This window comes from Cryptotermes secundus, unplaced genomic scaffold (assembly GCF_002891405.2).
Source record: "Cryptotermes secundus unplaced genomic scaffold, Csec_1.0 scaffold26, whole genome shotgun sequence".
NCBI lineage: Eukaryota > Metazoa > Arthropoda > Insecta > Blattodea > Kalotermitidae > Cryptotermes > Cryptotermes secundus.
In genome coordinates, this window is record NW_019743656.1 from 1999879 (window position 1) to 2027425 (window position 27547).

The 27547-nt window shown below is 39.5% G+C and overlaps 1 protein-coding gene across 5 annotated transcripts in view; it reads right to left on the reverse strand.

Moving 5' to 3' along the window:
- LOC111874151 (E3 ubiquitin-protein ligase UBR2) overlaps positions 1-25475 on the reverse strand; it is a 34811-nt gene extending 9336 nt beyond the window's left edge. Inside the window, exons 1-7 of one of the 5 annotated variants that reach the window (XM_033755383.1) lie at positions 25116-25475; positions 24813-24941; positions 22109-22275; positions 15201-15680; positions 11051-11376; positions 3884-4060; positions 418-1476 (exon numbers count right to left, since the gene is read on the reverse strand). In XM_033755383.1, the coding sequence (XP_033611274.1) occupies positions 418-1476; positions 3884-4060; positions 11051-11376; positions 15201-15663 (2025 nt within the window). In that variant the 5' untranslated portion in view covers positions 15664-15680; positions 22109-22275; positions 24813-24941; positions 25116-25475. Of the gene's footprint in view, positions 1-417; positions 1477-3883; positions 4061-11050; positions 11377-15200; positions 15681-18647; positions 18754-22108; positions 22276-24812; positions 24942-25115 lie in introns of those variants that run through there. The other 4 variants (XM_023869392.2, XM_033755382.1, XM_023869391.2 and 1 more) reach the window with 4 other exon arrangements.
- Positions 25476-27547: the final 2072 nt, after the last annotated feature.

The window sequence follows — 27547 nt, forward strand, 5'->3', positions numbered from 1 at the left end:
TAGTGTTAAACTCACCATGTGAAACAAAAGTGAATGAATATTAAACAACATATAAACTTAAAAAAAAAAGCCCCGGTTAAGCCGCAAACCGGTTAATCCGCCCCCGGATAATCGAGAGTTGACTGTATATCAGTATTTTGGAGGACCTTGCTGCCTCCAACTTAAGGATCAAACTCTCCTTTATCCTGAAGATTGATATAAAGTGATACTGCCTGTAAGATTTACAGTGCCAGAAACCAGAAGCCCACAATGTACACTCTTCTCACTGTGGAAATATCAAATGTCATCTTAGATCTGATTTTTGACTAGTATTAATACTGGAAACAAACTGCAATATGAATTTCTCTTATCAGGCTTCTCTAATAAGAGTTTTGTGAAAGTAATGTTTTTAAATATCACTTTGCATTGTCTACTTACTTGTGTTCGTAGCACCAATTCAATCAGCTGCTCTGGTGTTGGTCTCGGAAACACCTGTAGTTCATGGCTGTCAAAACTGAGACCAAATTTTTCCAAATGCAGATGTAGACCTGCTAGAAAACGAGACAAAGGCAGATGGATGGACACTGGTTGCGATGCAACATCATACTGGATGCATGTAGCGCTGTGGTCAGCCAACTCGCGTACCTCACCAGCTTGAGTATGATCAAAACTTGGATTTGCATACAACTTCTTCAGCGTCGCTCGATAAGCTTTGATCAGTACAACCCTGTCAGTGCCGCACCATTCCAGAGCAAGAGTGATAGCAGGGGCCAATTTGATATGAAGATTAAATGCAGATTCCCATTCAGGTTCATACTCCATATGCTGGCCCACCTGTCTCGTCACTAAATCCATTCCTTGCATACACGTCAGAAGATTCAGAAGCAGGGATATTCCCTGTAAGAAACCCCTCCGAAGATCATCAGTCCATTCTGTAGGTTTTGAACTAAGCAAATATCTTAAATCATAGAGTATATATTGAGCACGTTTGAAGGTGCCACTTGGAACATTACGTTCAAATTCCAGCTTTCCAGCTTTGTTGCATTTTCTAGAACACTCGGAAATAAATGTGTGTAGAAGGTTGAAGAGTACCTCTTCTTTTGCGATCAAATGATGAGCTAATGTTGGGACAGTAAAAACTTGAACGGACATAGATGCTACTGAGAATGAGTGGTCATGGTCATCTCTCATGAAGTCCTTGAGAACGGAACCATAATTCTTTGTAAAGACTTTCGCAAATTCTTTCTTGCTTTCATACTCCATCAACATGCCCGAGATGATAAGGCGATGCCAATGTGTACGCGCAGATTTCCAAAGATGAGAATCACGGAGAAGAATTCCTTCCACAATGGAGGCATCAGGGGACTTCGTTTGCAGAGCCACTTCGCTGAATACAACCCGGAAACCTTCTGCATAACCAAGGATCTTTTGCAGCCAATCCAAAAGTTTCATGGCATAAAACTGATGGGCTACTACATGAGCATGCACCACCAGCACCTTGAATAAAAATACATAAAGAGTTAAAAAATCCATGACCTTATGAAACTGATAGATTTTCAACAATTTAACATTAATAAAAAATGACTTTCATGTATTAAAAAACCATTACCATCCATTCCTATGTTATTTTGTTTGTGTGTTTGAAGTTTATTTAATGACAGTGTCAGTAGCTATCGCCACATAACACTGAATGACTGGATGATAGTGGATACAGGAGAATGCTGATTATCCAAATTAATCACTGACAAAGGTGTTTTGGATAATCAAGAATTTGGATAATTGGATTACATTCTTATCCATGAAAAAATACTATTATAAAGTACAAGGTACAACAATTCAATTCCCAGAATGGCCCTGTGAAAGCAAAATTTGCTTACCTATGCACTAGGGGTTGCTATCACATTCAAAATACTCTCCTTGTGAAGCTATGCACTTCACGAGATGATGGTGCCACTGCCAAAACAGTCTTTACAATTGTTTTGCAGAATATATGGCAGTAACATCATGTTGTGTTGTATGTCAGGAATGTCAGCGAATCTTTTCAATTGTGGAAAGAGCAAAAAATCGCAGGGGGCTAAATCAGGTGAATAAGGTGGATGGTCCATTTTTGTAATAGATTTCTTGGCTAGGAAATTGCGAACTCTTAACACATCATGCGCAGTGGCATTGCCACTTGTCAGGCCAGAGTTCAGGTCTTTTCCTGTAAAAAGATTCCCGTAACCCTATCAGCACTTCCAAATAACACTGCTGATTCACCATTTGTTCGTACTCTGTCCACATTTGCATCTGTCCATTGCATTTTTGGCTGTCCACTTCTTGGGTCATCTTGCACATCTCGCCTTTCCTTGAACCGCCTATGCCATTCAAAAACCCTCGATTACTTCATAGCATATACATCATAAGCCACTGTTAATAGAGCTAACATTTCACTAGCACTTTTACCAATCTTCACACAAAACTTGATATTTACCTGCTGCTCCGGATCCTTCTCACTCATTTTTCTGCGAACAGTATATCAGGGACACATACTACTTCCTCTGCTGCTTTGGAACAAATGACTCATTTGGCCTGTGGCTCATTAAACGCAAGTTGGAACATGTCCAAACGTGCTTGAGTACATGAGTTTGCCTGACTCAACATCCCAGTGACACGCTACAGCCATTCTGGGAATTAAATTGTCGGACCTTGTACTGTAGTACTACATTAATAAAAACTAAACAACTTTCAAAACAGGTGAAACATGAACAATTAATAACATAATTATAAATCAACATTTTCAAACATTTTATTTGAAAAAGTACAACAGTGATGTTTGTTAAGCAGATGCATTCCTTGTCTGTGGTCATTCCGTTAATAAGCAATTCAGATAATCAATGTTCCACTATAATGTATTGGAAAGGATATGGAAGGGGGGAAGTAACCTAATTTAAAGACTAACCCAGTATTTGCCTGAAGGGGTAAAGGAAAGCCACAAAATATATTGGTCAAGATAGTGACCTAGCTGAGATTCGACCCAGGCACCTTATGAACAGTATTCAGAAGCACTGCCAATTGAGCCAATTTGTTAAGTAATCATGTAAAAGCAACAAAATTCCTTGATTAAGCACCATGCCATAATGACACAGTGGGGAATGGAGGTACTTAATGCATCCTTAACCCTGGCACTAAATTATGGGTGATTCAAGCCTCAGCCACTTATGGGGAAGAATCCTTAGTACCCACTGGACAGGAAGCTCAGTGGATGTCAGAGCTGATCCGGACATTGAGGGGAAGTAAAAAATCTCTCACCCCTGTGAGGAAATAAACCCTGATTCTACAGTCATCCAGCCCATTGTGTAGTCACTACAGTGACCAAGTAATCCCAATTCCATGATGACTAATCATGCATGATTAAAACACTCCAAGTGGCCTGGTTATTCAAAAAGCAATTCTTTGTTCTAATAGATAAAATTTATTTTGTGTTATTAAACTGTGTATAAACTATGTTATCTAATCTCTCACAGATTGTAATTCTCACATAAAACAGCTTTTGAGTGAAAATTTTCATCTATTCATTTGGCATTACAGAGCCTTTGATACTGACACCATCAATAAATAAAATACAAACAAATAAATTAATATAAAACAAAACAAAACCTTCACATAGTGAAACATGACAATTTTCTAGTACAATACAGTTACAGTTTGACCCTACACAGGGTGTAAACAAGCTGTGTGTTCCATATGGTTCTCACAACAAACAGTGACTGTTTCCCTCAACACCATTAAGCAGTTGGGCTCTGCAGCAGAGACGTAATGTGTTTCCTGTGAGGTATGAACTGAATTTTTAAATAGCAGATGAATCAGTCATTAAAGGCTTAACCTGTCTCATTTATTGTTCTGACACATAAAGGTAAGGTGGTACCTTCAGTGGACGGTTTCCGTGACGAGCAGTGAAACGTTCGATATCTGTCTTGAGCTCACTGCAGTGCTGAAAGGTGGAGCACTTGACAACAGCTCTTCCTTCTCGGTCAATGTTGGTAACAAACTCGATGGCATCCCTCTGTGAGCATTTAATGACCCGAGCTAATGTGGTGATCACCTGTGTCAGAAAGGTACATTGCTATAAAACATTGCCCCACCAATGGTATCTCTACCTTAGCATGGTGGTGGGGTTTGAGAGCTCCTGAGACCTTGAGAGCTATGCCAGCGGTAGTATAGCTACTGGTAGGGCCACCCATGCCAGAGAGGTCAAGGGGTAGGAGCCAGAGAGAGAGGGATACCCTGGCCCCCAGGTTTGGGATTGGACGTGAGGCCAACAACCTCACACCGTAAAAACTAAATTGTTCAGAAATCCAGAAAGAGTAGCCGGATGGACCTATTCAAGACAACGTGGAAAATGTTTAAAGGATTTGAGAATTGGATCTTGGAATGTACAGTGCGTACAATCAAGTGCGCGCCGCGGCTGCAATTTGCCGTGAGTCATACCACCGCAGAACGGATGCAGTCGCGGGGAGGAGTTGCAACTCCTCCCCGCGACTGCATCCGTTCTGCGGTGGTATGACTCATGGCAAATTGCAGCCGCGGCGCGCACTTGATTGTACGCACTGTATTATCTCTTTACAGAGCCCAAGCACTAAAAATGCTGCTTGAACAACTAGATAGCTATAAACTAGATATCACTGCTATACAAGAACTGAGGTGGTTGGGTAAATGAGTCATGGAAGAGAGGGGTCATGTTGTACTCTATAGTTGTCAGAAGAAGAGTCACATGTTTGGAACAGGTTTTATTGTTAATAAAAAAAGGAAGCATCTTATTTTAGACTTCCAGGCAAAATCTCACAGAACATGTAGGCTACAAATTAAGGGAAAGTTTTTTAACTATAGTCTTATTTGTGCACATGCCCCAACTGAAGACAAAAGTGATGAGGAGAAAGACTCCTTTTATGATGAATTGAATGAAATGTATGGTGAATGTCCAAAAAGGGATTGTAAAATAATCATAGAGGACATGAATACTAAAGTGGGGAATAAGGATGTATATAGATCAGTTATTGGAAAACATAGTCTACATAACAAGTCAAACAATAATGGGATGAGATTATAAATTTTGCTTCCTCAAGAAACATGGTAGTAGGTAGTACAGTGTTTAATCACAAGGATATACATAAATGAACCTGGAAATCCCCTGATGGAAATGTGTTTAACCAAACCGATCACATCCTGATAGATGTAAGACATTGTTCAGACTTGATGGATGTCAGGAGCTACAGGGGGGCCAACACTGACTCTGATAATTACTTAATAATATCAAAGATTAGAAGTCAAATATCTAATGCAAGGAAGATGGATCCCAGGCTAAGAAACTGAATTGTGGAAAACTGGTGGAACAAGGAGTTGCAACCAGATATACTGGATTAATTAGTGAATGCCTGGCAGGTCTCTCTGATAATGAGGATGTCAGTGAAGCCTGGAGGGTCCTCAGAGATGTTATTACAAATGCTGCTGGTGCAGTCTTAGGAAGAATGGAAAGGATAAAGTACAGTGGAACCTCGCTCAACAAGCATAATTCGTTCCAGAACTTACTCATAATGCGAAACACTCGTTAAGCGAAACAATTTTTCCCATATAAATTAATGTAAAATACGATAATGTGTTCCATGCCAAAAAAATAATCAAAAAATTTTAGGTATAATGCTTATTCAAAGAAAATTATATATACATTGTTAAGGAGCATGAATCATCTTCATCTTTTCTTCTATGCAGAATGAACCAACCAGGAATGCAAATTCGATTTGCAGGAAAAAAAATCGAAATAATTAGTTTATTATTTATGATACATATCTAATTCTTTTTTACTAGAAAGCTGTCTAGAGACATTTGTTTTTGCTGATGCTTCAAAATTTGGTGAAAATGCAACACAGCATTATCATTAAATAAATTTGTAGTGCGCATAGCCACTGCCTTTTTAGGGTGATGCTTCTCAATGTACGATGCAACAGTTTCCCATGCTTTCAGCACTTCTCTTATTGCGCCAGAAGATTGTTGCTTTGCTGTTACCTCCTCCTCCTCCTCTGACAAACTCTCCTCCACAACTTCTTGCTGTGAAACACAATGCAACTCCAAATCGTGCAAATCGTTGATGTAGACCGATTGTATGTGTGTGCTAGATAAGCCACACTCACACCTCGTTCTCGCTTTTCTATGATTTTACATTTCATTTCTACGGTTATTTTTATTCTCTTATGGCTGTCTCTTTGTGGCTTTTTCTTCGGGGACAAACTAAACAAAGTCAAAAGGACTTTCAACCTAGAACAACCTTATGTAGAGATAAAGAAGGCACGATACTGAGTAGCGATGAAGCAATATCGGAAAGATGGGTGCAATATTTTGAGGAATTATTAAATGGCAATGCCTGCGAACAAGCAGAAGGTATGACCATACATTGGAATCAAGGAAATTTTGAGGCTGACCATAAAAGAAGTAAAACAAGCTATCAAAAAATTTAAAAATAATAAAGCTCCAGGAATGGATCTCATCATGGCAGAATTAGTGAAATTTGCAGGCCCAGAATATGCTAAGCATTTACATCAGCTAATAGTTAAAATATGGATAACTGAAATAATCCCAGAGGAATGGAACCTAAGTACTGTATGCCCTATCCATATGAAAGGCAATGTCATGGTATGCTCTAACTATAGAGGAATTAGTCTGTTGTGCATAGCATATAAAATATTTTCCAACACTCTATTTAACAGACCCTCTCTCCCTTTGTGGAAGTTACAATTCGGGATTACCAATGCGGGTTTCGTCAAGGAAGATCAACTAACAATCAGATTTTCACTATTCACCGGGTCCTTGAAAAGTGTAATGAATTCCAAATTGAAACACATCATCTTTTCATTGACTTTCAATCAGCCTATGACTCCATAGTAGAGATAGTCTTTTTCTGGCCATGGAAGAGATGCACATTCTACAGAAGTTAATCGCCTTAGTCAACGCCACTATGAGAAAGACCCAATGCCAAATTAAGTTTCAGAATATGTTGTCCAGCCCTACAATAATTAGAAATGGAGTTCAACAAAGGGATTCCCTAGCTGTGTAATATGAGGTCAACATGGCAGTATCAACATTACAATCTTCTGGGATATGACACCCAGTTGTCTGGTAGACGGGTACGAGAGGTTCAGAGGAACCCACTGCCTCGATCATCAAGTCATCTTTCCTAAAGATGCAGGCCGCAGGATCCTTCAAAAAGTTGTTGCCTATCAATCAAAAACCACTGCATCATCCCAGGAGGCCATAATCATATATACGTAGGTTGTACCAAAAGTCATGAGCAACTTTTTTTTGCATGCAACCTGGGAACAGCAGACGAAAGAGTATGGTGGTAGGTGGAACCAGCTTTTGTGTCAACCTTGAGTGTCTTGTGATGTCGATAGCTTGCATCACGTGACCAGTATCACTCCTAACAAAATGGCCGACAACAATATGTCGTTTCGCCAGCATGCTGTCATCGAATTTCTTGTGAAAGAGGAAATCCCTGCTGCAGAAATTCACCAGAGACTTCAGCGTGCTTATGGAAGTCTGCACATGGGTGCAAGCAGTGTTCGAAGATGGGTGAAACATTTTAAAGATGGGAATACCAGCATCAAAGATGAGCCTCGGAGCAGTCATCCTCGAACAGCCTCAACTGAACGCAACAAGGAAAGAGTGGATGAGATCATTGAAGATGACAGGTGTGTGACTGTGGACACAATAGCCCGAAAACTTGGAATAGGGCATAGTGCAGCACAGGAGATGACTGAAAGCTTGGGCTACAGGAAAGTTTGTGCTCGTTGGGTCCCGCGGTTATTGACTGAAGACCACAAAGGTCAGCGAAAAGCCATCACATCAGAACTGCTGCAGAGATATCGACATGAAGGCAATGATTTTTGCTCTGTATTGTGACAGGTGATGAAAGCTGGTTTCATCATTTTGAGGCTGAAACGAAATTCCAGAGTATGGAATGGCACCATCTGCATTCTCCATCAAAAAAGAAGGCAAAGACAGTGCCATCAGCTGCGAAGGTGTTGGTCACAGAATTCTCGGATGCAGAGGGGTTTATTCTGGCCGAATTCCTGCAACCTGGGCAAACCATCAATGCTGCTCGTTATGTCCAAGCTCTGTCGTGCATTGTACGATAAACGTCCGGGACGAAACATCATCATCATGCATGACAACGCTCTCCCCAACACCGCTCACCACACACTGGAAGCAATTGCAAAGATGGGGTGGGAAGTTCTTCCACACCCCTCCTATAGCCCTGATCTGGTACCCTCCGACTACCATCTTTTCGGATTTGTGAAGGATCAGCTGCATGGACAACGTTTTTTGAGACAAGGGAGGCAATTCAGAAAGCAGTGCATCAGTGTCTTTGGATGGCTGGAACAGAATTTTACAGAAGGGGAATTTTCAAACTCCCAGAACGCTGAGAGAAATGTGTACAAAGAAGTGGTGATTATGTGGAAAAATAAAGAAAGGTCTGTAGATTGAGGTGCTGTATTTGGTTTGTCAATAATAAAGCATGTTACTTTACAAAATATTGTTGCTCATGACTTTCAGTACGACCCTCATATACCGTATGTCCAGAAAGTATCCGACTTTATTTTTTTCCACTGTAGAAGGGACTTTCATGTGCATGCATGATTTTTTGCTGACTCGCAACACCGCCAGATCTGTCTGTGGCTGCCACATAGCAAAGTGGTGTAACACGTGTTCATCGCATTCTCGTTTTGCTCAAGATGATAGAACACTTTGAGCAGCGATACTGCATTAAGTTTTGTCAGAAACTTGGGGATACCCAAGCGGAAACAATTCACAAAATTAAGCAGGCTTTCGGTGATGATGCAATGGGGGTCACTCATATTAAGAGTGGTTAAACCGCTTTAAACATGGCCGTGTGTCGGCAGACAGTGAGCAGCGTTCCGGGAGACTTTCAACAAGCCAAAATGCTGATGTCATTGAAAAAGTGTGGACACTGATCATGGAGGACTGTCGTTTGGCCATCCTTGAAGTTGCTGATGAGGTTGGGATCAGTAGACATTCCGCAAACACAATTTTAACTGAGGATTTGGGAATGCGAAGAGTGGCGGTAAAATTTGTGCCCAAGCTGCTTTCTCCAGAGCAGTAACAACTCCGGCTTGAGGTCGCACAGGACATGCTGGAGTGTGCCAACAAGGATCCTGAGTTCCTGAAGACTGTGATCACTGGTGACGAGTCATGGGTGTATGGATATGACCCGGAAACCAAAGTTCAGGCATCACAATGGAAGCATCCATCATCCCCAAGGCCCAAAACAGCACAACAGGTTCGGAGCAACGTGAAGGTGATACTGTTTTTTCGATTACCGGGGTGTTGTGCATTATAAGTACGCACTACTAGGCCAGACTGTCAGTAAAGAGTACTACCAAGAAGTCCTCTGCCATCTTTGTGATGCAGTTCGGCGCAAGAGACCGGAGCTGCGGGATGCACGCAACTGGCAGCTGCATCATGACAACGCTCCAGCTCATTCATTGCACCTGACTCAGGGTTTCCTGGCCAAGCACGGCATTCCACAGGTTCGCCAGGCTCCCAAGTCTCCTGACATGGCTCCTTGTAATTTCTGGCTGTTCCCAAGATTGAGGACACCGCTAAAAGGCTGCCGTTTTAACAGCCACGAGGAAATCATACAGAACGTAATGGCGCAGCTGCACGCCATTCCAAAAGAAGCCTTCCAGACTTGTTTCCAGCAATGGAAGGACTGCTGGGCTAAGTGTGTGGAGTCACAAGGGGCCTACTTTGAAGGCAATTAGGTATTGTAACCACCCAGATACAAAACTTTTTTTTCCTGGCCCAAGGTCGGATACTTTTTGGACAGAGTAGTATAAGCTACATACCACCACCAAAAAACCTTCATACTTAAATCTGTAATAGTTACAGAAAATGACAGCCATCAGCACTGTCTTATATGATGCTGTGTAATACTATCACATGTTCGTGACTCAACATGGAGTCTGGATTGATAATTTGATTTACTGCATGTTTATACTCATAAATGCAAATGATTATAACACACTGATTAATTTACATACACTATAAATCACTATAACTTCAGCACACACAGTCTTCTGTTTGTTATTCTGTCATCACTAGCCACTGCTAGGTAGAGGCTCCTAACAATGGCAATTCCTCATGGCCAACCACAAACTGCCACTGCTCACTTGCAACTCATGACCCTAACTACCTTACTCAATCTCCAACTACCATCAGTTCTCGCTACAGAGCCTCCGTGCGAATCGTACAGAAAACACTGCTTCCAACAGTTCCTCTATTATTATGTGCTGCTGACTCACTGCCATAGAAACGTGTTTATCAAGCTGCTGCCTACCAATGACTGTCTCGTCTTGTTAAACTATTTCAGCTTCCACCTGTCATATTAATATTGTCACATGTATGAGTGCCCAGAGATGGGGTTTGGATTGGTAATTGGGTCTACTGAACTCTTACAAAACGCAACTACAAATAACTATAGCCCTACTGCTAATTCAGACACTCTACAATTCAGTACAGCACACACTAAGTCTTATGAGTCTACTGTATCTTCATCAGTTGTCACTTGGCAACGGCTTTCGACAGTGTAGCTTCCTCAGCTTCCATGTTCACAACCTTACTGGCCTGGACCCCACAGAAAACACGTCTCCCAACAGCTCTTCTATTTCTGTGCCACACAGCTATCGCTTGGACCACATAGAGAACACCGCTTCCCAGTTAGCCCAATGGTGTGTATTAGGAACCTGTTGCTGAGCAATGGGCACTGTTTAGAGTCATTACTTAGCAATGGGTCTACATGTAACAATATGATTGATCATTACCAGAGTTTCAAAGATACATGCTGCCTCCATCTTCAAGGTACAAGAATCCCTAACCTAGAAGGAGACAATATGTTCATCCAAAATGTTGGTAAAGACATACCAGGCTACACACCATCACATTCCAGAAGACACCAATCTTCACAGCCAGCCAGTGATGGCCTCAAATCTGAATGGCCATCAGAAAGGCCTGTGTTTCTTACCTGTTCAAAAGTGTGAGTTTCATCATTAAACAGGACAGTGCAGTATGTGTCAGGAGTATCCAGGAAGCCAAGCGGATCCTCATCACATTCCTTCACTTGGAGATCAGAAGGGAGGCCAGTAGAGTGCTCCAATGTTAGCAACTGATATGCGTACTTCAGCACAGCCCTGAATGTGGCACGGGCTCGTTCGGTGAGATCATCAGGCAAACGGTTTCCAGTTGAGTCTGGCCGTGTTTCTGACCCTGCCAGATGTATGTCACAGAAGGGTTCTGTCCGCCATGCCTCGGTATCACCACAGTCACAGCACCCACCCCCACCAGATGTTCCTGTGCACAAAGTGTTTGATACACAAATATTAGTGCTGCAAGGTAAAGTTGTCCCTGTGCTTAATTAATTAAGCACTATGCCATGAACACAGCTATGTGTGGAAGTGGTGGAAGTACAGCTCGATGCATTATTAATCTTAATGGTAGATGGAGAAAGCAGTGGTCAGCTACATGTCCCTGCTGCTTATTTACCTCTCATGAAACAGCCCCATCAATATGCATAGTTAGAAAGGGGGATTTCTGAAAACCAATTCCAATTTCTTGTAGTTGGGCCCTTAGCCTACACACTAAATTATGAATTATATTAATATTACACAAGTTGGTCTTACATTCTGCATGCTTAAAAGGACACTCTCTTTCATATATGTATATGTATATATATATGGGGGCATGTGGTAGCATAGAAGGTTGTGGCACTATGCTACAAGCTAGAAGGTCATGGGTTCAAATCCCGATAAGGTTTTTTGATTGACCTAATCCTACCAGCAGCACTATGGCCCTGGGGTCAACTCAGCCTCTTGGCACATAAGGCTGACAACCTCACTGCCATCTGCGAGCCGACTGTCTAGAAAATGTGGGAGCCTTGATATCTCACAATTCTATGGGCCTCCTCGGCCTGTTACAGGGAAAACTTTACCTTTATGAGTCTATATACATAACTTTAATCAGTTTCACATTTCCTACCATGAAACTAATACAACATACTCAAAATACAGGGTGGGGTGCAGAAACTTCCTTTTTGTGAAGACGCATTGTGAAGAGAGGGGAGGTCGCAGAAAAGTGGGAATAGGCTCGGCGAACGCAGCAGTCACGGAAGTTTCTGTCTAATACCCCTCAGTAGGAAACACAAGGTGGACGAGTGAGCAGCGAGCGTTTGCTGCCGAAGCCTATTTTTCGAACAACCATTCCTACGTGGTGGTGCAGCATGCGTTCCGTACTCACTTCTGAATTAAGCCCAGAGGTTCAGTTCCCAACTGGAAATCGATTGTTTTGTGGGCAGAACTTTAGGACAACCAGGAGTGTGGTGAAAAAATCATCAGGATGGCAACGGACCATTACAACGCCAGAAAATGTGGAAGCAGTTCGACAGTCGATTTTGAGATCTCCAAGACGTTCCGCTCGAAAACATGCAGTCGCCCTAGACATATCCAATCGTTCAATGCGCCGAATTCTTCACGAACATCTTCATTTCCATCCCTATAAGATGGCTGTTGTGCAAGAATTGTCACCACGTGATTTCCAGAACCAAATAACGGAGTGAGAAACGTTATTGGAAACTTTACCCCCTGACGCACTTGTTTTCTTTAGTGATGAGGCACATTTTCACCTATCCAGATATGTCAACAAGCAGAATATGCACTATTGGAGTGGTAACAATCCCAGAGAGCTCCATGAGAAGCCACTTCACAGTGATAAGGTGACAGTATGGTGTGCATTGTCGAGAGTTGGAATTATTGGCCCTTATTTTTTTGAAGAAGACAATCATGCAGTTACTGTCAATTCACAGAGGTATGTGGACATGATTAAAAACTTTTTCAAACCAGCTCTTGAAGAAATGCATCTAGGAAATGTCTGGTTCCAACAGGATGGTGCCACAGTCCACACAGCCCGAACTTTGATGACAGTTTTGAGGGCACAGTTCCCCGGACGGCTCATCTCACTTTGAGGTGACATCCTGTGGGCAACGCACTCACCTGATCTGATGCCCTGTGATTTTTTTTTATGGGGATACCTCAAGGCAGAGGTTTTTAAACATCGCCCCACAAACCTGCTTCAGCTGAAGAATGTTATTCAGCAGGAAGTAGCCCAAATTCCGGTGCACATGTTGGAATGTCAGAGGGGAACTTCAGAAAACGGTTGCATCAGTGCATAGAGAATGGTGGCCACCATCTTCAAGATATTTTGTTTAAAATTACCTGATTTAAAACTTTAAAGTATATTCTTTCATTAGCTAAACATAAATTTTGTCTATCAGCAATAATTTTTCTTTATTCACCTTCAAAAAAAAAGGAAATTTCTGCACCCCACCCTGTATAATAAACTGTATTCTGTATTATTATCTGCATATACTTCAATATGCATGGCTATTGAGTGACTTTTAAATTATATAGTAAAGATTGTACATGTGATCCTAATGCAAATTCCAAATTTCTTCATTTACATGAATATGTTTTAATTTATAAATTTGGATGTTACTACTTCTATAAAGTTTTAGCTCCTGTATACTGTGATACACACAGGGTAAGTAACCATACACCAGATGAAGAAGGGATACTTCTGCTTGTTGTAAATACTGCGACATACAAACCCATTGCTAGTCAACAACTCTGTAAACACATACCCATGGAAGCCAACGCACGCAACAAGAGAACGTCTATTGCTAGGCAATGGATCAGTACACACACCTAAAAAAATATGGGACAATAGAGGATGGTGTTTTCCTTGGGGGCCTGCCCCAAGACTATATAACGAGAAGTTCCAAAGGCACAGTTGGTTGTTGTCAAGAAATGAATTGAGTTCTGGAGATGGCAGTCGAGAAGAAATGGTAAGAAATGAATTAGGCTATGAAACGAAGACATCATGTGTGATTTGATGTTACAGTGAAACTGTTACAAATCTGATCCCAGTATACTAGTGAAGTCTGAGAATCCTAGTGTCTGTGTATCGGTGAACTGAATAAAGTGTGTAGATCAGCAATAGTGCTGTATTGCCTCTAGTCTTCAGCTATGTGCACATGGTGTCAACAAATCTAATCATCCAATCCAGAACCTGTCTTATAAATCACACAATACCCCTAAATCGTGACAATATAAATATCTTTCTCATAAAACACACAGCAGAATCAACATATAAATCTACATTTAACCTACTAAATCTACCAGATGTGCAAATGAAAATAACTTAAACACATTAATATAAATACAATTTGCATGGTATTAACAGAAATATGAAATTTCAGAGTTGAACAAATGCTTAACACATCATTCAAGTAATAATATTCAGACACCAATGTAAGAACAGAAACACATTCAAAATAATTCCCTGAAACTAGTCATAACCTGGAAGAGACAAGAAATGTGCACAGAATTTTTAGTCAGAGAACCTGAAAGGAAGACTCCTCTTTGAAGATGTGAACATAAAAGGGAGAACATTAAAACTGACCTTACATAGATTTGATTTGAGAGTGTGGACAGGATTCACCTGCCTCATGGTGATATCCAGTGCAAGGCTCTTGCGAACCCAGAAATGTACCTTCAGATTCCACAGAAGTGCTCACATGCTGACAGACTATCAGCTTCTCAAGAAGGGTGGAGTTTATTATGATAGTCACTCACTCATGAAGCTGAGCCCTTCTTGAGACGCCGTCAATTGTGCAGCTACTCGAGAACCTCCCAGCATTTTATGGAACCAAGTTCACAAGAACCCTCCACTGGTCCCTATCCTGAGCCAGATCAATGCAGTCCATACCACCCCATTCTATCTAAGATCCATCTTATTACTGTCCACCCACCTATGTCTTGGTCTTCCTAGTGGTCTCTCTCCTTCTAGCTTTCCCATCAATATCATATATGCATTTCTTATCTCCCCATTTTTGCTACATGCCCAGCCCATCTCATCCTTGACTTGATCATTCTAATTATACTTGGCGAAGAGTACAAGTTATGGAGCTCCTTATTATGAAGTTTCCTCCAACCTCCAGTCACTTCATCTCTCTTGGGTCCAAATATTCTCCTCAACATCCTGTTCTCAAACACCCTCACTCTATGTTCCTCCCTTAATGTCAGAGACCAAGTTTCACACCTGTACACTGTTACAGTACTTACCCATCTTATATTTATGAAAACGATGGGCAGACTGCTTGAAACAGTTCACACAAAGGACACAAGTGGAGTCCAGACCACATTCACGGCAACTGTATGTTGGCTCCCCCATCTTGAATACTCGCCCACAAACTGAAGGTGGGCTATCCAACTGACTCAATTTTGTCACAACCTCTTGTGGATCACCATTACAAATAAACTGTTCCAAAGTGTCAAACAAAACCTCCTGAGCTTTGGACTCATCAAAGCTCCAATCAAGGCAATTTCTATTAGGTTCAGGGCTATAGATTTTAGGAACCCAGATTCGCCAGTGTTCCTTAAAGTGTGTGCACGATAAAACTCCTCTTGCCAATTTGTCATTCCATACTTCAACACACGGTTTTGATGAGTCGGGAAATACGGGAAGTACTTGTTGCTCCATTTCAAGATCACAAAAGGCTGAATCATTATCAACAGAATCACCCATTACTGCAAAATCAACATCTGAAATTAAAGAATAATGAAATGGTATCAAAAGCGGTTGAATATTACATATACAGTCCGGCTCTTTGTTTATTATATAACGTTCTGTGAATACAGGATTTATACTGTGAGGATATTTCACAGCTGTGCCTGGGCACAGAGCACTCAGTATAAACATACACAGTGTGTCCAGGTTCTGTTAGGACTGTGTTCATTAAAAATACAAGATGTGAATTATTTTCAAAGTTTCACTCTTTTTATTCAAAATAGTCTCCTTCTGAATCAATACATAGCTGGAATAGATTGAAAAGTTTTCGAAAACAGTCACTGTACTCCTTTTGTGGAATCGCATTTAAAACTGCAGTACATTCCCTTTGGATGTCCTGAATAGTGTCGTGACGGTCTCCTTTCATCGCCAACTTAACTTTTGGGAACAACCAGAAATCTGCTGGAGCCAAATCTGGCGAATATGGAGGATAATCGAGGACTGTGATCCCTTTTCTGGCCAAAATATCACGCATGATCTTCGATTTGTGGGGTTGGTCATTGTCATGGAGGAGCGACCAGGAACCTTGCTCTCAATATTTAGGTTGAATTCGAAGAATTCTCTGAGATAATAATCAGAATTCACTGTTCGACCTCCTGACAGAAATTCCTTGTGAATGATTCCTTTGAAATAGAAGAAAACGGTTAGCAGTATCTTTACTAGACTCTTTTGCATGCACATTTTCTTTGCTTTCGGCTTCTTTGGGCTCAACCACGCTACACTCTGTCGCTTTGTGAGAGGCTCATATTGAAAACACCATGTCTCATCATCAGTAACAATAAATTTTGTAAATTTTGTATGACTTTGGGCCGACCATAACATGACTTTGCAGACCATAACATGTCCTTGCAGTGTTCCACTCTGGCATGTTTTTCATCGCCTGACAGCATGTGCGGTACAAACCACGCACAGACCTTCCGTTTGCCAAAATCATCAGTCAAAATTTGATCCACAGTACATTTTGGTATTCCCAAAAGGTCCTCAATGAGTCTTGCAGGAACACATCTATCTGATGCAAGGAATTCAGTCACTTTTTTCACATTTTCTTCAGTGCAACTTGTTCTTGGCTTTGATGCACACCATCCTCCCTGCCGTCACAAAAATACAGCATACCATCAAAAAATCTTCGAGTGACTCAAACAATCACTACCATACACACTATTCATCATTTTGTATGCTTCTCTGGCTGTTTTGCCTAACTTCAAACAAAATTTGATGCTGGCTCTCTGTTCAACTGCCATTTTCCGACGAGCATCAGAATAGTAGTTACATTCAAGGTCAGAACACATGATACAGCGATGCTTGTGCTTTGAAATTACGGACAGCCACAGCTGGAACTTCAAGAATCTTAACACCACAACACGCCAACAGATGGCATTGTAGGGCAAATTTTAAAAAAATTAGTCCTAACGGATCCTGGACACACTGTGTATATAAAACTTGGATTTGGGGTTCTCACAGCAATAACTATAAAGGATATCACAATACAGTCCAGCAGAAGGGCAGTAATGTTTTGGGGCAACACGCTGCTCCATTTTCAGGATCAAAGAGTAATCAACACAACAAAACCAGCAAAGGGCAGGCAGTACACAGAGAATGGTTCGATTATTGGTTGGCTTACTTTTTGACCCTCAAGACAAAGGGAGTATGTTCCTCTGGATGTCAGTGGACTACTACTGGACTACACAATATCACATCCCAAAGAGAGTACTCTTCATTATGTCACTCAGACATTAAGGAAAGAGAAGGCCTAAACAAAATTAAACAACGTGGTTTCAGGCAAGTTCAGCAGCACTACGCAACTTTTTCTGCCAGTCACAGCGCTGAATATTCTAACAAAAGTTCAATGTGCAATCAAATTACTGTTAACTATTAAGGAACCATACACCAAATATGCACATGTAAAGGCTATCTCACTTTTACCTCAGACAACTGAATGAAGCAGTCAACTCTGTACCTATTAAATACAGTACACTGATAAGCAGGGATTCACAAATTCTGTCAAGTTCTATTTGCCAAATTGTCTTGTTTGCATTTGTACAAAACAGCATAACCCTTTCGTTGCCAAATTATATTTTAAAACATGTTTATTAACTTGTGGTAATGAATTTTAGGACCTGAAATATTACAAAGTAATTTTCAAAGATTATTTTTTTTAACTTAACTGCTGATTGAGATGTTTATGAGGTTATGCCTCGTGCCACGAGCAGTCAATAAAAATAATGCCAGTACTTCAAAGCATTCATATTCTGCTAGTTTCAATCATTTTCGTCTTCCACTCTACAGCTGATGTTACACAAAAGTCAGAAAGGGTTGCCACAACTTTCACCACCATGTAGGATCTAAGATTCTCACAATGAAGGTTATGTACAGTTACTATCTACTTTGATATAATGCCGTGTAGTCCACTAAAAGTCAACCGACGTTTTGGAGGAACATATTGCCTCCATCTTCAGGGTCAGAAGATGGTGATGATATGTCCCTCCAAAACATCAGTTTACTTTCAGTGGACTACATGGCGTTATATCCCAGAACATTTACAAGTTAAAAAAACGACAAAAAAATTATAATGTAGTTCATTATTTTGATATGAATGACAAAGTACCATGATGCTTGCAAAACCAACTCACTTCAGGCAAGTTCTCAATTGTGTATGTCAAAGCCTGTTCATAAATACCCACAGCACTGCAACATAATCCAGCACTAGATACACTCAAATATATTCATTACTTCACAGTATACAAGTGTTTCCAAATGATATTTAACTGACTAAATGAGTGTTAGAAGCTACTGAATGTACATTTCCACGCTGACAGACTAAACACATACAGCTACACAATAGACTTCCCTTCATTAACATATTAACCTACAATGTGTTCTACATTTCAGAAAGCATATCATGAAATATAAAATTATTATTCGTTGCCTATATTTTTACTTACATTGTGTAGGAAGAAAAGTATACACTTGACATTCAACTACTTTGATAAAAGTAAGGTGAAAGCTGCTTCCTGAGAATTTACAGAAGGCTGCATGAGAGTCGTTTCTAAATAGAATATATAACTACTACTGCAGCTGATGTCCTGTGATGGCGACATTCTGGCTTGGTTTCCAACCTACAAGTTGGGCTCCTAGCCAAATTTTTTCTTATTTTTAAAGGTAATCGCCTAGAGAAGGTTTCTGTCCAACCAACAGCACTTCATACAAGAATTCAGTTAGTATACTCCTTTAGCACAACAGCATTCCTTTACACTATTACCTTATCAACACATGAAGGAAACAAATACAAATATCAAGAAACACACATTTCAATAGATAAAACTTTGAAAAACTTCCTGTTTGATCATTGCTTTTACAGTGTAGACAAGTGTCTTACTTTTTTAGAAAAGAGTTCTAGTTAGTCTAAATTATATATCCCAAAATTCCAAGAATCAATTAGCCTCATAATATTGAATAATACAAGTCATGAGAACGCTTACCGCTCAGTTCATTTATTATTTTTACAGTGTAGACGAGTATTTTATTTTTTAGAAAAGAGTTCTAGTCAGTCTAAATTATATATTCCAAGAATCAATTAGCCTCATAGTGTTGAATAATATAAGTCATGAGAACGCTTACTGCTCAGTTCATTTATCTCTCCAGGAAATAACACTTCGTGACTGCTTCTGGGAATTATCTGCCTGGTGCCATCTTAAGGAGGATTCAAGACCACAGAAACTGTTTTCAAGACTGCTAAATTATTATAGTAATTTATTATTACATTGTCATATTATTATCTCTGTATTACTATATTATTATTATTATTTATTATTATATTGTCATATTATTTCTGTATTATTATATACTTATTATTATTTAGTATTAGTATTAATATTAATCTTTGACTTGTCCCATATCATGTATAATGTTCCATGGACAAAATAAAATTGAACTGAATTGAATACAATCCTCTTTTCAGATGAACAAATAATAATGGCAAATTCAGAGGATGAATTAAATACATTCCTTCCTAAACAGAAAAAAAAACACTGATTGGTAAATATGGGAAGACAATTTCAATAAAAACGTAAATACCAACAGGAATTTCCAACCAAGAATCAAAACAATGATAAAAGAATAAAGTCATAGAGCAAACAAGATCTTTTCCAAGGCATGACAGCCAAACATCTGCTAACAAAACTACTTGAAACTACTATTAGACATGACCTAACTGTATTCAATATCACATGGTATTAATAACTGGTACATTTCTTTCTCTGGTTTGCATTATTTTCTTTTAAATCCTGGATGAAGGGGCCAGATGCCTGGTTTGCTCACCTATGCCAACACCAAACACAAAACATTTCACCACATTCAAGCATGTTCGATGCGTGCTCTTATACAAAAGGGGAAACTAAACACTAAAATATGTAACTTGACAACATAACTACTAAGTCATGAGAAGTCCAGAAACACAGTTAAATAAAAATTAATATTTCTATAACTTCAATGACAAATTTTATACCAGAGTAAATACTGTACACAGGAAAAAAAAATGAAACAAGAACTACCAAAATGATATTTACATACAAGACAAAGAGTGAATTACACTAGGATGGACAATACATGATATAACAACAGAATAAAGAAAATAGTATTCTATTATGCTGTATACTGTAAGAACATAAGAGAATCTATCAATACACTTTATCAGACAATATAGATGGAAACAGTGATCTTTTATTTCTGAAGCATCAGCATCTGTAACAGCCTACTCCTAATGAGAAACACAACACAAAAACCTAAACCAAGTTCTGCTCAAATGCCCAACTGGATACACAACTTGATGCTTACTAGTTTCATGCACCAAAATAACCTAACAATGTGCCCAAGCTCAGCCAAAATGCACATGTAGACGAGCCCATGTCTGATTTATCAAACAACTCCAACCTAACAAAACATGACATACATAAGCTGAAAATTATCAAAAGCCAAATTGTTTTTCAAATTTCATATATTTTAAAATCTTCAAAAATATTAGTCATACAAAAATTGTTGGAAATGTAAACTAACTAAATAACTAACTAACTCTATAGAACTGAGTCCTTCTTGATAAGCCACCAGTTTCTTGGGCTACTCAAGAGTTTTCCAACATTTTATAGAACCCAATGGTTCACTACCAAGTTCACAATAGCCTGCCACTCATCCCTATCCTTAGCCAGATTAATCCAGTCCATGCCACCCCATCATGTTCCTCTAACATCCACTCTAATACATGGTGCTTCACGACTTTAGGGCATAACTGCAGGAGGTGATTTCCTAGGTCTTTGTGATCAAAAAAGTTCATATAAACATGTGTCCGATTTTGGACGGTTACAGAATTATGACCGTTTTAAACTAAGAATATAAGGTAATGATTACTGACAATAAACGGAGCAAAATAATAAACCAGCATAATACATGATACATTTAAAGTAGGAATGTAATGTTAACTTCGTGATATTACCTTTAATTTGAATTTACTGGTGCTTAAAACTGATTTTCGAAAATGTCACCGCCAGCCGCAACACAGGCTGCCGCTCGATTGTGACATACCAACCCACCACGCCTTAGGTACCTCTCAATTGTTGAGATAATGAGAATGCTCTGTCTGTAGCTGGCTAAAAATAGCGAACTGCCAGATGACAGACGCGGTTCACACGAGAGCATGTACAGGAATGAAAAAACGGTCATAAATCCATAACCATCCAAAATTGGACACATGTTTATATGAGCTTTTTTGATCACAAAGACCTAGGAAATCACCTCCTGCAGTTATGCCCTAAAGTCGTGAAACACCCTGTATCATCCTCCCACCTATGTCTAGGTCTTCATATTGTCTGTCCTTCTAGCTTTCCTACCAAAACCCTACATGCATTCCCTGTTTTTTTTTAACCCCATGCATGCTACATACCCTGCCCATCTCATCCTCCTTCACTTAATCATCCTAATTATATCTGTCAAAAGCTACAAGTTATGAAGTTCCTCATTATACAATTCCCTTCAACCTTCCATTATATCACCATCAGTTGAAATATTCTCCTCAACACCCTGTTCTCAAACATCCTCAGTCCATGTTCTACCCTTAATATTTGAAACAAAGTTTAACAAAATTACAGTTCTAATTTTTTAATTCTGACATTTTTTGACTGCAGATGAGAAGAGAAATTGTCCTGAACTGAATGGAAGCAAACATTACCCAAATTTGATCTCCACTTAATTTCTTCATGACCAAATTCTCATATTTCTTTTTTTTACTGACATTCCCAGATATCTGAACTTTGCCACATTTTCAAAACATCTGTTACCTGTCTTTATGTCATGATTTTCCCCTGCATTCTGCTTACGAGACGGCAACATATACTTAAGTTTTCTCTGTATTTACCTCTAGACCAACATCCTCGCTAGCATCAATTTAAGTTTCTGTGTTTTTCTTTACAGTATCTATATTATCACCCAGTAGATTCACATCATCAGGATAGACCAGTAGCTGACTTGTCCCATTCAGTTTCAGTCACACCTGGTTTTCCTGGACCTTCCTAATGGCATATTCTAAAGCAAAATTGAAAAGCAATGGCAATAAAGCATCTCCTTGTTTTAGATCATTTTGAATAGGTAATATAGAAGACAAATACAAACTTTTACTACAAGTTTCATCTCAACAAATATTAGTAAGCCTACATAGTTTTTTTGGATATCCCAAATCTGATAATATTGTACAATACTCCCTCCTAATTCAATCATAGGCTTTCTTCAAATCCATGAACATGTCTTATGGCATACTGTAATCTGCTCAGTAGTTGGACTGTGAAGTCAAAACCCACAACGATGATCCTCAATAATTTCATCTATATATGGATTTCCCCTCGTTGGTGTCTCCACCTTATCGTGGTGAGGGTGTTTGAGTATGCCAAGGACCCTGAGAGCTATACCAGCGGTAGCGTAGCTACTGGCAGGGCCTCCCTTGCTGGACAGGTCAAAGGGTAGGCATCAGACGAAGAGAGACACCGAAAACTGATGCCGGAAGCAGCGTCATCAGCGGCGACTTGAAGCACAGAGAAAATGATGCTCGAGATGGTTCAAGTTCGTATAGCAACAGGCGTGACCAGAGTGGTTTGAACGGCTGTTGTACTGCGATGTGGAAAGCAAATGGAAAAACTACCACATTATCACTTTTCCTGGATAGTCTCTTTCCAAAAACAGAAGATCGCATTAAGTGGAGAAACTGTTTTGGAAGAGGCTGTGGACCTGTCATCTGACAGATTACTGATGAATGAATGAATATGGATTTAACTTCTAGGAAAGTATATTTTGTATGAAGTTGACAATTGAAATTTTTTCTAATTCTTCAAATACTGTAAAACTACCTACAAATAATGTATTTGAATATTTGAAAATCCCCAAAATTTAAAAATTACAGAAAATGAATAGATTATAAATCTGGATAATTTAGAATCATCTGTAATTTAAAGAATTAAATAATTTCAATAGAAATAGTAATAACATTGACATGCAAACGGGTGTGCAATGCTCTGGTGTACAAACCTAATATATTGGGGTAATAAAAGCTTTGGAGTTACTAGACTGTACATGGGGAAAATTATTATCACATAACATCCATTGACACCTGTATTTATACTTGTATTATGCATATATGACAGTGACGTACATCCTTGATTTGGTCCCATGAAGACAGAATGGAATGTATATGCATACAAGACACGATTCTAGAAGCTGCACTACTTTAATGTTAAACATAGTAACGATTGGCTAACTTAGACCTAAATGTTTGAGTTCGCATATTTACAGAACCAAAAATTGCTATTTCTTTACAACAAATATATATTTTAGATTATTTGACCAATAACGTCAGTTTAACAACAGAGTTCCACACTTGTAAAATGACCAAGTACCAGGTATTATGACGGAATTACTTTGTACAAATAAATTTCTGCATCATGAATACCTACATCTGTGTCCACTTCATATTCTTTTTTTAATGCTAGTGGGGTCAGACTAAGTCCCTTGTACTGCAGCCACTTCTGGCCTATTGTACCAGCCCCAGATGATAGGTGAGGGTGATTATGGAGCAGTTGGTGGAATGAAGATTGGCAGGGGAAACCGAAGTACTCGGAAAAAACCTGCCCCAGCGCCACTTTGTCCACCACAAATCCCACTTGACCAGACCCCGGGATCGAACCCGGGCCGCCGCGGTGGGAAGCCAGCGACTAACCGCTTGAGCTATGGCACGGCCTCCACTTCATATTACTATAAATTTGAAAAATGTATAATCAGTTCATGTAAGAACGTGCATACCAACACATTTCACTTTCAGATCATTCTATATAAATGTGTATACATTATACTTGCCAGGCCTTTTCCACTAAACCTAAAAAGCAGACTGGGGTTAGAGTACTGGCCATTATGCACTCTGTACACGATTACTGAACAAATACAACACCAATAGGTAAGCTTAGTCCTGTGGAACCTATCCATACATACATTCGTATTAATTGTTTATAACACCAACAACAGTAATATGATACTGTACGCACTCATAAAAAACACTGAATACTGTTATACAAATTTCTCACTCAACTAACACATGAGCAACAAACCTAAATTAATATAATTACAGTCAAAAAGTGAGTGAAATATTCTGGAGACCAAATTCAATTTAGATGACATTTTCATTGTTACCAACTGCTGTGTTAAGAACAGTTTAGAATTTCTAATATTCTCACAACTGGTCATCGTAAATTATATGACTATAACATCAACAAATGATGGCTCATTATGTTACTCTTTGTTGAGCTCCAGCTCTGGGATACTTCTTGTAATATGACCTTGGTTCTACTGATTTATATACTAAGTACTACAATGACATAACAAGAGCATTTCCTTTGTTAACTTAATTCTGATATAGGTAATTTTCCAGATCTTGTTATCATAGCTGATCAATCAAACATAAGACTCCCTTACATTAACAGACACCACACAGGGCATTTTGCCAAACTATTACTTTTGTCCTGCTTGGTTCCTTCACATAACCTTGTACATATATATATAAAAGTCTGAATATAGATAACCTTTCATTCCCAGGAAGTATTCGCGTCCCTTTCAAACATTTAATCCTCAATGAATCCTTTATCACACACAAAAATAGACATCTCGCCACCAGCGTATGCGATACAAAGAAGCTCTTATGTCAGCAAAATCTGAAATTGAGGTCACTGTTGCTAATATTTCAAAGAACAACATATTTCAGTCATTGTCATCGTTTCTTCCTTTTACATATAAATCAACTGAAGTAAACACTCCTCTGAAACGGCACAAATTGACAAACCTTGGGAGCAGTATTAAAAAAACATCAAAAATGTAACATTACTTACCCAAGTAAGGAGTCGACTTAAATCGCAAATTACTCTCTCTCTCTCTCTCTTCACGAGAGACGTAATTATGTTTTAACAGCTTCTTACCAAATATGTAGAACTGAGTTCACTTATCGAAGTCCTGACTTCAACATAATCTAAGCTCATACTATTAACACCAGATAAAACACTCAACCTGACAGCTAAAGACGTTCAGGACCATACTACATACCCTATATCACACGCACAGACCTATTAGCGAACTACGCAAACAGCTGCACAACTTGGACGGCTTGGACCACAGTTCGCCACAGATTTCTACCGTCTACGTGCTGACGACACAAACTGTGCCCAGCGGAGTGACGCCTGTGACCTCTCCGCTCACCGTACTGCAATGCGAAAACGAAGCGGAAGTAAATTTGAAAACGAACCTTGACCACCTTGATGAACTTTCACTCTTACGCCTGCGTCTTTGAATATTTCTGTCAGTTGATAATTAGCATAATTAGCGTAGTACTTACTAGCACATCATGTCATACAGTTTCATTTCTCAATAACGATGGAGAATTTCATCTGATTTTCAATTTACGATATATCCTATGCCCGTTGACTTAAATTCGCTTAGTGGGGCGTGGAGTCCAACTGGGTCCACTCGGCACGGCGGCCACTGATTGGGCTATTGTACCTGCCCCGGGTGATTATGATGATGGAGAATTTGATGGAATGAAGATTGGCAGGGGAAACCGAAGTACTCGGAGAAAACCCGCCCCAATGCTACTTTGTCCACCACAAATCCCACTTCTTGAGGATTACCTGCATCTTCGTTCAATCGTCCCTATTATCGAAATTTCCAACATCCTATCATAGGCAGATTGCAGTGGTTACAGGATCCAAGTGAGTTAAATGGGGATAATCTAAACAATATAAGACGTGAAACCAGCAGGCATTTCAGGAACAAAAAGAGGGAATATCTGAAAGACAAAATTGATGAACTTGCAATAAATAGTAAGAACAAGAACATTAGAGACCTCTATAGAGGAATAAATGACTTTAAAAGGGGTTACCAGCCTAGCAGTAACTTAGTGAAGGATGAGAATGGTGATCTGCTTGCAGATTCCCACAACATTTTGAATAGGTGAAGGAACTACTTCTCTCAGTTATTGAATGTACATAGGGTCAGTGATGTTAGGCAGACAGAAATCAATACAGCTGAGCCGTTAATACCTGATCCTAGCCCTTTTGAGATTGAAAGTGCTATTGCAAAATTGAAAGGGTATAAATCACCAGGTAGTGATCAAATTCCGGCAGAACTTATTGAAGCCGGAGGCAAAATATTACGTTCTAAGCTCCACAATCTAATTACTTTTATTTGGCATAAGGAAAAATTACCTGATCAGTGGAAGGAGTCTATTATTGTACCAGTTCACAAGAAGGGTGATAAAACTGACTGTAGTAATTATCGGGGGATATCACTGCTATCAACTTCATATAAAATTTTGTCCAATATTCTTCTTTCAAGGTTAAGTCCATATATAGATGAAATTATTGGGGATCATCAGTGTGGGTTTCGACATAACAGATCAACTACAGATCAGATCTTTTGCATTCGTCAGATATTGGAGAAAAAATGGGAGTACGATGAGACAGTACATCAGCTATTCATAGACTTCAAGAAAGCCTATGATTCAGTTAGGAGGGAAGTATTGTACAATATTCTGATAGAGTTTGGGATACCCATGAAACTAGTTAGGTTGATTAAAATGTGTTTAAACGAAACGTATAGTAAAGTCCGTGTAGGTAAACATTTGTCTGATAAATTTCCTATCCAGAATGGTCTAAAACAAGGAGATGCTTTATCGCCACTCCCTTTCAACTTTGCCTTAGAATATGCAATTAGGAAGTTCCAGGGAAACCAGGTGGGACTGAAACTAAATGGGACACATCAGTTGTTGGTCTATGCCGATGATGTGAATCTACTGGGTGATAATGTAGATACCATAAAGAAAAACACACAAACTTTAATTGATGCAAGTAAAGAGGTTGGTCTAGAAGTAAACACAGAGAAAACTAAGTATATGTTACTGTCTCATCACCAAAATGCAGGGCAAAATCATGACATAAACATAGGAAACAGATTGATATATTGGGTTTCTGGACTTTATCCATCATCCTGGTTTTTAAGATAAATAAAAACACGACGTTTCGGAAACTGGATCTGTTTCCGTCTCAGGTGAAGGAAAAGGGAAACACCTATTCTGTTGGGTCCGTTAGAAAGAGCTAGCCTCAATCAATCATCCAGTGATTGAGGCTAGGTGTTTCCCTTTTCCTTCACCTGAGGACGGAAACAGATCCAGTTTCCGAAACGTCATGTTTTTATTTGTTATCTTAAAAACTAGGACGATGGATAAAGTCCAGAAACCCAATATATCAGTGTGTTATACACCATCGTCAGA